The 14,279-nt window shown below is 43.8% G+C and overlaps 1 protein-coding gene and 1 non-coding gene across 3 annotated transcripts; both read right to left on the minus strand.

Annotated features, from left to right (window-relative positions):
• Positions 1–310: 310 nt before the first annotated feature.
• On the minus strand, positions 311–13,177 carry lrp3 (low density lipoprotein receptor-related protein 3). 2 transcript variants are annotated; one of them, XM_046031877.1, is made up of 8 exons: positions 12,732–13,177; positions 11,497–11,775; positions 8,036–8,171; positions 7,750–7,955; positions 6,535–7,151; positions 5,851–6,323; positions 5,376–5,508; positions 311–4,704 (listed from the first exon to the last, which is right to left on the minus strand). In XM_046031877.1, the coding sequence occupies exons 2-8, from the start codon at positions 11,555–11,557 to the stop codon at positions 3,826–3,828; spliced, it is 2,505 nt and encodes an 834-aa protein (XP_045887833.1). In that variant the 5' UTR covers positions 11,558–11,775; positions 12,732–13,177; the 3' UTR covers positions 311–3,825. The 2 variants fall into 2 exon arrangements, with proteins under 2 accessions (XP_045887833.1, XP_045887832.1); XM_046031876.1 differs by having other exon boundaries at positions 8,036–8,174.
• A 53-nt stretch (positions 13,178–13,230) lies between these two features.
• trnat-agu lies at positions 13,231–13,304 on the minus strand. Its single transcript has one exon. It is a non-coding gene; the product is annotated as a tRNA-Thr (tRNA).
• Between the last annotated feature and the right edge of the window lie 975 nt (positions 13,305–14,279).

The following is a 14,279-nucleotide window of genomic DNA, read 5'->3' on the forward strand; positions in this document are numbered from 1 at the left end:
AAGCAATTAATAGCATGGTAACACACTAAAGTAAGATGGTAAACATGTTAGCATAGTCACTGTGAACGTGTTAGCTTGCTGACATTAGCATTTAGCTAAAAAGAGCTGACGTGCCTGTCAGTTCCGCCTCACAGAGCTTCAATAAGTACTGTCAAAATTACTAAATATTGGAAATACTTGTAGTGACAAAATGGCTTGCCATAAACTACCAGTATTCTGGGGGGTAGTAGTACAAGTAGTAGTATTTTTTTTTTATATAACTTACGAAATAACTACATACATTTTGCACACTGAAATAAAATTCAGTAAATGATAAAGAGCTTGACGTTTATTAATTGCAGGCACAGGAACACAAAAACTTATAAGCAGAAGGCTGTACAGGGATTTGATCAGCAAACCCCACAATGCCATGGTTCTATTTCAGGACAAAATATACAAATATAGTTCTCAAATTAGACAAATGCTTTTATACAAACAGTATATGTTGACTTCAGCCTTTGATGTGGAAGAAGCTTCAAAATCAAACCACAAGGAGAGGGCCATTATCAGACAACCTGGTTCAGTAGTACTGTACTTTCCAATGACCGTGATCCAGTGTAGTTACCTGCGTGCTAACCCAGTGAAAAGTACAGCAATGATTGTAGCATGTTGGAAAGGGTTTGATAATGTACAGAGTGAATAAATGCAATGGGAAAGAAAACACTGACAAAACAGTTCAGAAGATCTTGACGTGGCTTCTGCCCAGCAGTTTTTGCAACTTTACCACACCAGTAAAACCCAGCGTGCACAACCGAAAACCTTGATCCTGGCTGATAATTTAACCATAACCATGTTGGCAGTCAATGTGACACAGCCTTACTTTACACACACACACACACACAATTGAAATTCTCTCTCTGAAATTCATTCTCTATAATATGTCAGCTGCATTGTGAGAAACATCAAAGCAATGAATGGCACCAAGACCTTTACAGATTCTCATTTAAATAAACAAGTAAATGCACTGGAATAAGGTTACTGAAAAACAAATGTTCTTTTCTCTAAACCCCCTGCCATAATAATCACAGAGATTCCTGACGCAGTAGTGCACTGGAACTCAGTCGGTTGTACCAATCACATGTCACATCTTAAAGCTGTGTCCACACACACAGACAAATCTAATCTCTTCACACATGTAAACCGCAACTGTGATCAGTGAAACTGCCCATGATATTTACAACAGCAAAGAAAAATTATTAAGGCGTTTGAAACACACTTCTGTACATTACAGAGCAAGTAAGCACATACATTCTACAGATATGAAGTTATTTTCTTCAAATAGCAGCTATACTATTTCACTTTAAGTCAAATGGGGACAACAGGCTTTGAATTCATAACAAGGTGCAAGTGGTAACAAAAAAATGATGTAAAACTAGGAATGAGTAAACTGATTAAAGGTAAGGGAACAGATCATTAGGCAGGAATTACTTGAGGCGGTATGGAGACATCTCTAATGGCACATAGCATGTAGCAGCCGTTTATGACTAAACTTCTATGAGAAGAAAGCGTGAGGGCAGCATGGGAAAAAACGCTGGAAAGGCCTAGTAGTAGTACAGAAACCTGAAACTGCAGCTAAAAAGCAACCAGCATTTGGCTCCTGCTCATTTGTCATACTCTCCCTGCCTTTTCTGTTCAGTATCAATATCTTGCAGTAAAAGAGGGACAACATCATTGATTTCAACAATGAAAGTGATACATTCTTAAGAAGTCCACAAGTGATTAGGGTCACCAGTGCCATACCTCAGACAGTCTTTACAAAATACATCTGAGACACAGGCGACCAGGTTTCAATCAAAGTTCAATGTTTGTCAAGGCAGAGGGAGAAATATAAAGCAGAGCTCTCACAGGTCTCCGCTTAAGACTGAAAAATAGAGGTCTTTGTTTTAACATCATAGAAAATTCCACAGCATAGATACGAATTTCCAGTGGAATAAACCATCAGTCCAGATGTCTGCAGTGAGCAGTGTGCAGTGAGCAGTACTGCAGAGGTACCTCTGGGATCAAGAGGACTCAATATTCTGAAGTGAAGCCTCTCTTTTCTGGATATTCACATAAAGTCTTCTCGACACTGAATGGAAATCAGAGCAGACACTGACACATATAAAGTCGAGTTCATTCAAGTGAGGAAAGGCTTCCTTGAGAGGACAGTTTGGGTTTGAGCTGAGGAGGACAAGAGTCTGGGCAGAGTTACAGACAATATACTTGGATTCACTACCTCGGTTTCCATCCAAGTTTGGCTTTTTAAAACGGGATATATCAAGTTAAAAATTCAGAATTTAAATCTATCTATCTATCTATCTATCTATCTATCTATCGAAATCATCTTTGATGCAACTTCCAAAACATAACGAGAAAGTGCTTGATGTCTTGTAAAAGGAGTCACTAAAGTATCACTAGCAAAGAGTAGCACTGGAAAAGTACCGTTTATGATGAATAAATACTGACAAAGGTTTGGTATGATTGAACCACTGAATCATTCAGTGACACCTCACAAGTGTTACAGGAAGACTGACATTTTTGGGAATGCCCTTTTTTGCCTTTTGGCTAAGAGGTGAGTGCAGCCAGCAGCCAGTTAGCATAGCGTAGCACAAAGACTGAAGACAGGGGGAAACAGCTGGCCTGGCTGTGTTTGAAGGTAACAAAATCTGCCAACTCGCACCTTTAAAGTTCACAAGCTACCTTCAGACATAGCCAGGCTAGCTTTTTCACCCTCTTTCCAGTCTTTATGTGAAGCTAAACTAAGCGGCTGCTTACTCCAATTTTATATTATATATGGAAAAACGAGCGGTATCAATCGTCTCACCTGATTCTCTGCCACAAAGCACATAAGGGTATCTCTGAAAATCTCAACCTTTTGTGGTTCAAAGTGGTAATAAAAAAGGTAGATCTGGTGATATTGGATATGTTTGTTATTGTCAACAAATCCTATGAAAATACCAAAACCAACAATGGATTAATCCTACTAACAAGTGTTGTCTGTGTAACCTGGTATCTGAAATATGTCTCCAACAAACGCACTGCTACCTCCAGTTTGAATAATGTTTCTTGAAAAATGTTTTAGGTAATTATTTAGCCTGGCTGGCAAAGTCTCGAGAGATTCCCTTTTCATGTGATTTGTTGACAATAACAAAAATATAAAATATCGCCAGCTTTAACCTTCAATGCAACGGCCAACCATGACCTTGTGAAAATGTCCTACACTAATAATACCACCACCTCATTCAATAAAGTGGGACTAAGAGAAAGTAGAGGATCATTAATCAGATAAAGTCATATGTGATCACTTATTAGGCTTTCATGGTTCACAGTAAATAGCGGTGCATAACGGCTCTGGGTAGCGACACAAAGGCTGCTTTGGCGTTGTAAGAATGTTGCCAATATTGTGTTGGTACTGGTGGCCAGAACAGAGTGTGATTTCCTGGAACAGACTCATGGTGGGCTTATGTCCAAACAGGTTGAACAGGGGTGTTTGTTTGCATTTAACTGTGGGAGTCAGCATTAAGCTCCAGTTTGGCAAAGAGATTTAGTGTACACAGACCATAAGCACTTCCAATGCTGGTTCTATTAATCTAAGGAGTGGACTACGTATGCATAATTTTGTGCATTTGCAGATTTGTATGCAATCATAGTGTTGAATGGACGTGAGCTAATTATATCTTACTGCACCAGGTACAGGTCTCACCTCTGGATCTGGTGGCAACACATTTCAAGGACACTTTAGCAGAGCAGATATTGCTGACACCAGGTCTCAACAATGAGGGGAAGGAGAGTATATTTCTAAACTCCTCAGCATGGCGTGGTCTCCCTCCCTGAATCTCCTCCCTCATCACTGAAGGTCCGGCTCAACCTGTAGAGTCTGCTCTTGCCCTCCCTCCTCCTCTCATCCCTGCTTCTTATTTCCCTGCTTGGCATTTCCACAGTAAAGTGGCTGTCGCTGCCCCCTCCTTTCCCAGACGAAGACGAGGGCTCAGAAGGTGACGTCACCTGCATCCCCTGGGAGTGAGGGTAGGCTGTGGATGTCTGGGAGCTGCTGGGAAACACAGTGGGTGAGATAGGGGATAAGGGTCCCATGGGGGAGTAACGTCTCAAAGAAACACCCTTTAGGTTAACAGCGAGCTCCAGCACTAGTTTCCTAGATGCTCGAGAGTGGCACGGGAGCACAGAGGCTTCCTGGGGAGTGGGAGGGGATCCGCTATGTGCTGAAGAGTCACTCTGAACAGGGGTGGGGGGCTCAGACTGTGGAGCCCTACTGCTTTCCCTGCAGACAGGTGACAGTTCCTCCTCCTCTGGACTATCCACTGACTGCAAGGAGAGTGGTGACGCAGGGCTCTCCGGCGTGCAGGGCTGCAGGTCCACACTGGCTGAGCAGCAGGAGCCGGGCATACCCGCTGCATCACCCTCATCCCAGAGCCCAGCCCCGGACCTGTCCCTTCCCCGGGGCCCCTGCACACCCACAGTTCGATAGCTGTGGAGCCCCAGTGTGATCTGCGTGGGCCCAGGGGGTTCGAGCAAGGGGGCGTGGCCTCTGGTTCGCCCTACACTGTGCAACAGGCGACTCCACAGATGCCCAAGTCGCCGACGAGAGGAGGAGGAGGTGGAGCGTCGCGTCGAGTGGCGTCTGATCTGTCTGCGCATCGCCAACCGCAGGTTCTGTAACACGGAGGCCTGGAGGAGGGGGAGGGCCGACAGACAGGAAGACAGAGATCTAAAAATACATTTTACCTGAAAAAGGTGGCACCTTTTTTTGACCAATTTTTGTAATGGTTAGCAGTAGTGTAAATGCAATGCAAAGCCCGTTAGTCGGAAACAAGCTTGATCACTTTCCTGCTGAGAGTTGGATGAGAAGATTGGTACCACTCTAATAGCTTTCCATTCAATATGAAATTGGAGCAAGCAGCCGGTTCACTTAATTTAGCATAAAGACAGGAAACAGGGGAAACAGTTACTCCAGATTTGTCCAAAGGTCATGAAATCCCCCTGCCAGCACATATAAGTCTCACTAATTAATATAATTAATTATATTATGATTAATAATATATAATTAAGATAATTATCTTGTTTGCTTAATCCATCCAAAAAACGAAAAACTATTTGCTTAAAATTTACAGGGGGTTATGTGCCGGAACTATTTCTTGGCTAGAAGCAGTAACTTCCAGGAGCCTTGTCGTCAGTGTGAGCTTGCCGTGCAAGTCAGGAAGTCACTGCGCAAAATGCCACTGTCTGAGTTAGGACTGCTTATTACTGCTGCTAGTTACCAAAAATGAGTTGGTCACACCTGTATGCTCAAATCCTGAGTTTTGGGTAAAAGGATCCCAGAGTGTGTGTGAATGCACTACCTGGGTGGGGTTGTACACGGGGAAATCCTCCACTGGAGGGATGAGACCCTGGGCGATTAACTGACTATACGAAGGGGGTGCCTCTCTCTGAATAAACTCGGCTTCCATGCGAGTCATCTGAGTCTCAAAAGCTCTGCAAGGGAGAGAGAATGAGCAACAAGGAGAGCAGACAGACAGCAGGACAAAAAACTTGTTGGTTTTATAGTAGTACACTCAGCAGAGATTGCGGCATGTGCGCCAACAACGGCAATAAGATATAATAACAGACTATGTGCTTTTGAACCCACATATACAGTAGGAGGACTGATCTAGGAGATAAAACGTGTGCTCATAGAAAAAGCATTGAATAAATCTAAGGTATGAAGAAAAACAAGTATGTAATGTAACATAACATGCAAAAATAGAGCATGAAGGGGGACGAGTAATAAATGCTCATAAAGAAACAGAATGAGGTGTTTGAGCTTGTGTCCCTTACCTGTACTCTCGGCTCCTGAGGGAATGGAGTTTGAGGGCACAGCCGAGGGCAATGACTAGCAGGAGACTGCAGACCAGGCTGCCGATCAGGGCGGCAGTGATCACTTTCCTGGGCACCGCTGCCAGGCAGTCCCTCTCATCGCTCCCGTCTAAGCAGTCCTCCTGGCCGTCACACCGCCACGTCTCAAATATGCACAGGTTAGTCCCACAGTGGAAGTTTCCAGGTTGGCAGTCATAGCAGTTCTTCTCGTCCGACCCATCCGGGCACCTCTTTTGGTTGTTGCAGCGCTCAGAGGCTGTGTAGCACACAGCGGTGCCACCCTCGCAAGGGAACTCCCCGTCTGGGCACGTCGGGCAGGCCTCTTCGTCGCGGCCAGACGGGCAGTGCCAGTAGCCGTCGCAGCGTTGGCGTTCAGAGTAGCAGCCCTGATCACTGCCACAGGGACGCTCGCCGGGAAAACAGTAACCTTTTACCTGGGTGGGCAGAGGAGAAACAGGTAGCTGTGTAGAGAGGACGACTTGTTCTCTGCTTGACTGATTGTATTCTCTGCACCAACAGAGCAAGGTTTAGAGGAGGGTTTAAATTATAAGTTGTTAGAGACAGATGGAGAGGAATGAAGAGTTTAAATCTGGAGACAGTGGAACAAATTACAAAACAGGATGCAACATTGACAGTTTGCAGTACCTGGTATGTGGCATTGAAGCCATGTCCAGGGCTGTGAGGCTGCGCCACGTACAAAACACTCATCTGTCCCCGACTCGACTCCAGCAGTGCGGGGCGCCTGTTGTTATGATGTGAAAACACCTGTAAGAGGTGCTCTGCCCGCTGCAGCAGGCCATCGTAGACGTGCAGCGAGTCTCCGGGCCCCAGCTGCAGGTCCAGCTGCAGCACGATAGGCTTGGGGTCCTGTGTGTCCAGCAACCAGGAACACCTCAGCTCCGCCCCGGCACTCCTGTTAGCCCGGAAAAAATCTGGGGAAGCAAAGGAGCCGTAGAAGTTCCCCAGACGTTTCCCACAGGTAGTGTCGGGGCAACCCAGCTCATCTGTGCCATCGGGGCAGTCACGGGCTCCGTTGCAGCGGAGGGCGGCAGGCAGACAGCGGGTAGAGTGGGACTCAGAACACGGGAGGGAGCCGAAGGGGCAGAGGCCAGGCCGGGCCTCGGTGGGAGGGGGGGAGCAGCCGCGTTCGTCTGTGGCATCCCCACATTCATCCTGACCGTTGCACTTCCAGGAGTGGGGAAGACACTTCCCATTCCCACACAGGAATTCATCAGACTGACAGCTGCTCTGACCCAGGTGACCTACAGAGGACAGAAATTGACAGATTGCAACACAAGCTACTAACACTCGAGAGAAAGATTCTGACATAACACACACTGGCAGGTTAGCATTTAGCTGAGTGCAAGAGCAAAATACATTTTGACTCCAAGATCACACACACACACACACACACACACAACCAACAAACGCTAATCTCCATAATACACCATGCCCACACTCGACATGGTGTTACTCTGCCCCAAGACCCGGGCCACATCACGGACCTTTGCCAGCCCAAAACTGACAAGACAGTTAAGCAAGCAGCCTAGAACAAAGACCCAATAGTATCTAGTGACAAGTTAACATATTGCTAGAGACGTAACAGGAATAAAAATACTGCTATAATGAGAAACAGAGACTGACAGGTTATTATGATTTACTTAGTGAAGTAAATTACTGCATGTAAACATGAACATTTAGCATCACACACCTTAGTGATCTGGTCATCTTTAATAACAGTCTTATTATTTATATTTAAAAGTATTTATTTTTAACACATTCTTAAACCACAATATTAGATTCACTCGGGTTAGGGATTGGACAAAAGCTAACCTCAGTATCCTCCCTCACCCAACTTACCTCTGATGTAGGAGAGGCGGAAGCCCTGCGCCTGCCCGGAGCTGTTGGCCTGAGAGTGGAAGTACAGCCAAACACGCCCCCTGGTGGAGATGAAGGGAGGAGGCAGCATGGAGCCACACAGCCTTGGTTCCCCGCTCCACGTCGGAGTCAGCAGAAGCCAGTCTCTCGAACAACTTCCTGACTCCGCCACGTCGAAGTTACGGAAACTAGGGCAGAACATGGATCATTTCAGGTTCTTAGTCCACAACAAGCGCCATGTGTATACTGTAGGTGAGAGGGATTCTACCTGATGGTAATGACCTCTCCCTGACCTCCCTGAATGTGCCAGCTACAGTTAACCCCAGGGGGGTAGTTTAAAGGCCAGGAGGGACTGTAGATCACACCCCTCCTCTCTGTATGGACCTCCACTCGCTCACTGCAGCCTGCTGGGTGACAACGGCACAGAGGGAGATGGGAAGAAACACGTTAGTGAGGTTGGTCTTCGTAGTCCTTTGATAGACGTTCACGTCACCAACAAAACACATAATGACCTTGGCAAATTGGTACATTGGAACAAGGAAGACTGACAGATATTTTGGCATTAATACAATAAGGGACGTCGCCATATCGCTGCTATAATCTAAAAAAGTGCAGAACATGTTATTCAGATCTTTTCTCCCTGATTAACATAGAAACATTCAAAACAACGCCCTGCCAAGACAAATGACCTTAGTGCCTTTCATGGGAGCTCTGTGTTGATCACATGGGGCCAAAACGGAGGCGGCAGCAGTCGAGCTGGCAGCCAAGGCAACAGCCTCGCCTGCTGCCATCGCACCATTGCTCCAGGGAACAACACACAGTGTGAGGTGGCCAAGAGGAGCACCAGGAGGAGACACAGTCCTCTGTGTAGAGAGCAGCCAACGAGTGCTATTGTTTTGTGTCGAGGGAAAGGAATCGGGATCAAGGTTTGACTTCTGAAGAAAGAGTTTGTCTTACAGCGAGCCTTGATGCCAGAGGAGAGTGAGGCACTGACTTCAGTTGTGACGTTAATGTAACATGAACAGGAAGGATCTCATATTGAGAACAAGAATATAAAGCTTCCATGTTTAATCACCTCATTACTGCTTAATGCCACAGCAGGAATGGCACGCATGCAAGAAGAAGCTGTCTAACAAGCCTCTCATTTAACCAGAACTACAGAGACAGAACATTAGCTGAACTATTTAACAATGATTATCCAACAGCGCAACACAGCAGAAACTCTGCTCAGTTCTGCTGAGTGTGTGTGTGTGTGTGTGTGTTTGTTTCAGGATTTCTTGATGAATCAGTAAAGTCAGCAGAGTGAAACAACAGGGCAAAGGGACGGATCATTTAGAGCTCAGTGATGGATATTGACTACCTGGACATGGCTAGCTTAGCACACACACACAAAACTGGATGGCACAATGTTGCTGTTTAGTGCAGCGAGTTTTTGATCACAGTTTTTCACTGCAGCAGATGTTCTAAATTACATTTTCTCTGCTCATAAATACATTTAGTGAACCTACTTTGTGACTGCTATTTCAGTTCACTCTGCCTTCAAACTCAAAGGTTGCCAAAATAGCATGATGGTGGCCGGCTGGACAGGTCAGCACAGAGCAAATCTTCAGGATATTCTGAAAAGTTGAGTGGACCAGTGTTCAGTTACATCTTCTTGTTTATACGTAGCACCAGAAGCAAAGCGGAGCTTTGTATTGGTTGAGCTACTGTGTTTAGGTTTCTGCTAAACCTATGCACATATTTAAATCATTTTAGCGTTTGCTGCTGACATGTAGAGATGTATTCAGTCAGATCTCAGCAACAGTTACTGTAGAGAAAATGAAACACTAGTTTCTCTATTTATAGCAGCCTCAACAGACCATAATGCACTGCAGCTATAAGACATGTTGAGTTCTGCAGGCGGGATGCAACTCTAGCCTTTTTGTCAACTGAATGCTCTCCTCCTTTCTCTCATGATGTTTTCATCTTCCAGTATGTTCACCCAGAAACCTAATGCAATACGCTGCCAACAGGTTATTTAAAATAATCATAAGAGATTTAATAAAAGTAAATCACTACAATAAGACCTTTTACTTAAGGATGAACTCATTCGTTGGACTGCATTCAAAACCCCACTTAAGTAAGTACAGAAATATTATCAACAAACTGTACCTAAAGTATTATATAAAAGTAAAAGTACTCATACTGCAGAGAAAACGTCCCTGTGAATGATATATTAGTATCACATTGTTAGATCGTTAACACTAATGCATCACTGCCTAAGTAGTTTTTCCAAAGAGAAACTGCTCTTGCCGACAGCTCATGACATCTCAAAGCAGTAAGGTAAAGATGTCAAAAGCCAAAGAAGTTGGAAACCACTGGTTTAAACAAAGATTTATATTTTATAATCATGTTTTTGTTTCTTTAGGTAAAATCTTGAACTGAAAAGTAAACAGTAAATATTCAATTCGGTATAGCTGTTAGTATGGAATAGTTAGGATAGTAGGAAGTAGGAAGTAACATGAACCGCAAAATCGTACTCATTGAGTAAATGTGCCCAGATACATCACACAACTACTGACACAGTTTCCGCAGCTGTAAAGCTCTACGGCTGGTTACAATTGTGTGTGTGTGTGTGTGTGTGCGCGAAAAGGTGCCAGGTCAACAAGTCCTATCTGTTTCACGAGGACTCGCAACACTGTAGGAATGTTCCTTTTTAAAAAACAACAACACTTTAATTCATTTTACAAGAGTTGGTGGGTTGTTGAAAGAATATAAGAAAAACTTGTGAGTCCTTGTGAAACAGATAGGGCCTACTTTTTACACGTAGCACCTGGACAAAAAAGACGTGCATGTTTTTAACACTGACTGGGGGTGAACAAGTACTGGCATGTGTTTAGGGTAGTGTGTGTTTAATGGTGTGTGTGTGTGAAAGCTTTTTCTTAAGATCTTTTTCCCTCCTGTCTGTCTTTCTCTCTCTCTCTCTCACACACACACACACACACACACACACACACACACACACACACACAACACAGGTCAAACTGTTTCAGATTTCCAAAGTGTGTGTGTGTGTGTGTGTTGTTTTGGCAGCCTTCTCCTTTCATTTCATGCCAATAAAGTGCAGGGTATGATAACAGAGAGAGAGAGAGAGACAGAGAGAGAGGGGGAGGGGGAAAAAGGGATTGACTGGCTGCAGAGAAGCAGTGATGTAATGCTGATAGCAGCATCATTTTTTTTTTTTTTTTTTTGTGAAAGAGCATCCATGTTTCCACACTAACCCTGATCATTTACTCGCCACAGATCAATAACCTCGCAGGTATCGAATAGATTCGAATGACCGTCTCGTCTTCTCACTCTGTGCGATCACAACAATGAAAACACTTGGTCTTCATCTTTCACATCACTTTGTCAGAGAGGCACAGGGGAGAGCACAAAGCAGAACAGCATCCGCTCCTGTTCGGGTGTGAACATCAGGTTTTATCGGAGTGCTCTGCTGTGACAGACAGTCATATAAGAAGCTTTGTAAAGTGCGAGACCTCCACTGCGCATAAACAGGTAAAACAACCACCAACATATCAAATCTATGCACTGAATATCCTTGATAACTTGAGTGTCTTGCGTTCAACCACCACCCTAACACCCACCCTCACCCGAGTAGGATTAACAACACAGATAGATCCAATTATATGTGCACAGCTTACTAAACATCAGGGCAGTGTAGATAGCCTACATTGTTGTTAGTCTCACCTGCGCAGAGCAGAGCGGAGCGGAGCCACAGCAGTCCGAGAAGCAGCTCCGTCAGTCCCATGGTCCGGCGGGGACTTCTGCTATTATCTCGGACACGACTTCCGCGGTTTGCTCGACATGTGTGTCCCCCAGCAAGGCGTCCACATCTGTTTTCAGCTCAGACCATACACGGTGCAAGCCAAAACGTCACCGCTGAGGAAAAGCATTGTGTCCTTTGCAGCGAGCCAAGACACTAGGGTCAAGTTCTCCCCAGATATTCACACGATGTCCGGTCATTGTCTTCAAAATAAAAGCCGCGTCTAATCATTATTAACTTGTATTTTCAGCATGAGCAACAACAGAAATTACAGGACATACTTGTTGGAAACCCAAAACCAGGTGATATTTGTTGTAATGGGTAGCATACTAGGGTAAATATACACAAACTGACTACAACTTATGTACTCAAAGGTTATCTTCTTCTAAAAAACAAATAAGAATAGCACCAGAAATAAAACATATGACCAAAAAGCCTAATTGATAAAGTGTAAAATTAAATTAAATGAAATAGAAGAATGTTTTAATGTAGGGGTTTTCTAGGTGTGAGGCAGGCCTTCGCAGGGGGGCTCCAAACAGTATCAGGGGAGGCTCAGTGAATGGAAGTGAAACAATATTACATTCTACATCTACAATTACATTACTTATTGATTAGTTATCAAAATTAGATCACATAGAATAGCCTACATGTGTGAGAGTTCAGAGATACAGTAGTTTTTGAGAACTGCCCCCCCATCATAGTCAGAAACTAATAAATGCCTTAGGACAGATCTTTTTTGTAACTATTTGGTGTAGTGCTGAGTTATGCCAAACATCAATGTTAGGCTATTTTGGCTCAAATGTTGAGTGTCTATGGGAGCAAATAATATAATCACAAATCCATAGGCATCCAGGAATTGAGCGAAACCTACCAAGTAAACTAAAGCACTGTTTTCCAAGCTTTGACTGAGGGGAGGCCCGAAATCTAAGTCTTAGAAAACTCCTGTCTTAATGTATGTCAACGACAGACTTTGACGAAGGCTAACACTCTTCCCAAATGATGGCTTTACAGTTTTAAAAGTTAAGTACCTCAGTTATGATTTGGTCTTTCTAGCTTTAGGATATAAAACAAACATGCATGGTGTATGGTGGTGGTGCAAGATGTGCGTTTAAAACCTAAAAGACATCGTGTTTTGCGGGTCTTATTTTGAAGAACACACCGTCTAACTTCCGCTCTAACTGTGATCCAGTCTGTGTTCGGCTTGCCGCATCTAACAGGACAAAGTGGTCCATACTATTCCTTGTTTTTAGGTCTTCTTCCCTCTTCACTCCCGAATTGAATGTAACAGACAGGTGGATATAATCTGTAGACACCGTCCTGAAGTATAGGTGACACCATAAACTGCGTTTGCTTGCTGAAATGAAGAGTAGATCCAATATACGGTCTCTTCGTGATTTTCTTCACCCAGTCCCTCCATTGTAGCCTGACGGATTCTTGGCTCAGTAGGCCGTTTCACTGCCGCCCCATGTGGTCAGAAGAGTGTACTGCAGATGTCTCCGCCAAAGTACTTTTACGTGAAATGTCTGCGTTTTCACACCAGCCACGCCACGGGAACTGTTTCTAGAGGGAGGAAATAACGTCAGTGTATCACCTTTAATAAGAGAAAGATTAAATTAGTGTTTAATAACTAACGGGAAAGAGGAGAGACATTCAGTAAAAGGCACCGCTGGGATTCGAACCCAGGATCTCCTGTTTACTAGACAGGCGCTTTAACCAACTAAGCCACGGCGCCGATGCTACGATTTCTGAAATAGCACATTATGAATAGTCACATGTGTCAATGACGTAATAGTAAAATTAATTGGTGTTGACGTTAGCTGATGACCGCGCTACCTAAGGGACAGACGACATCTGAGCACAGCGTTTTACATTGCCGATGAAAAGAGGTTGTAATGAGATGGGAACTTGTAAGATTGAAATTTAAAAGGTAAATTAAGTTCACGTTTGGCCTAGATACTGGTAACATGAATTAGAGGTGTCATGAAAACCAAAACGTTGACTTAGGTAGGGTGTGAAAAAGACTCGCTATAATTTCTGCCTGTTGGCATTTAAGTTATGGACTAAATACAAACATCACTGAACCCTGAAACTAATTTGAATAACTCTGAAAATGCTGCACTTTGTTGTCAAATATGTGATGTGTCACAGTTCCTCTGCATGATAAATACATGCAGAAGCTCCTTCGGTTAAGTGGAAACCCGGTCCCTCTTCTTGGGAGGCAGATTATTTGGAGACAGCACTACCTCCCTGTGGCCATGTCTGCACACTACAGCTGAATGAGACACCAAAACTAAACAGACAAGATTGAATAAAAAAAGATGTAAATAAAAATATCGTAAATGGACACAAGGCGAAGGAATCCAGGGGCCGTATTCACAAACATCCTAACGCTAAAAGTAGTGTCGTGTCAGTGCAAACTTTTGGACGTTTACGTTTCTGGTTTAAGTGGATGCAGCTCCAAGGGATCAGTATTATACAGTTATGAGATAAATAATCGCATGAATAAATTGTGGAAAATATTTAAATGAAACAAAAACTTGACAAAATGTAAGAAATTATATAAATGCAGTATCTCATGTTGCTCTAAAATGTCCTTTCATCCTTATTATCGCAAGTTTTATGGACTTAAATTTTATTTCATAATAGCATTTTCCCCTTGTATTTTATGCCACTTTTCATATTTCATTATTTGACTTTTCATGACAGT

This window comes from Micropterus dolomieu, linkage group LG20, assembly GCF_021292245.1.
Source record: "Micropterus dolomieu isolate WLL.071019.BEF.003 ecotype Adirondacks linkage group LG20, ASM2129224v1, whole genome shotgun sequence".
NCBI classification, from domain to species: domain Eukaryota; kingdom Metazoa; phylum Chordata; class Actinopteri; order Centrarchiformes; family Centrarchidae; genus Micropterus; species Micropterus dolomieu.

Coding starts and splice junctions, on each gene's coding strand:
- lrp3 (XM_046031876.1), bottom strand. CDS start 11,557: ATGGGACTGACGGAGCTGCTTCTCGGACTGCTGTGGCTCCGCTCCGCT. Junction 8,175..11,496: donor CTCCGCTCTGCTCTGCGCAG/GTGAGACTAACA, acceptor GTTGTCACCCAG/CAGGCTGCAGTGAGCGAGTG. Junction 7,152..7,749: donor CCGCCTCTCCTACATCAGAG/GTAAGTTGGGTG, acceptor TGTCCTCTGTAG/GTCACCTGGGTCAGAGCAGC.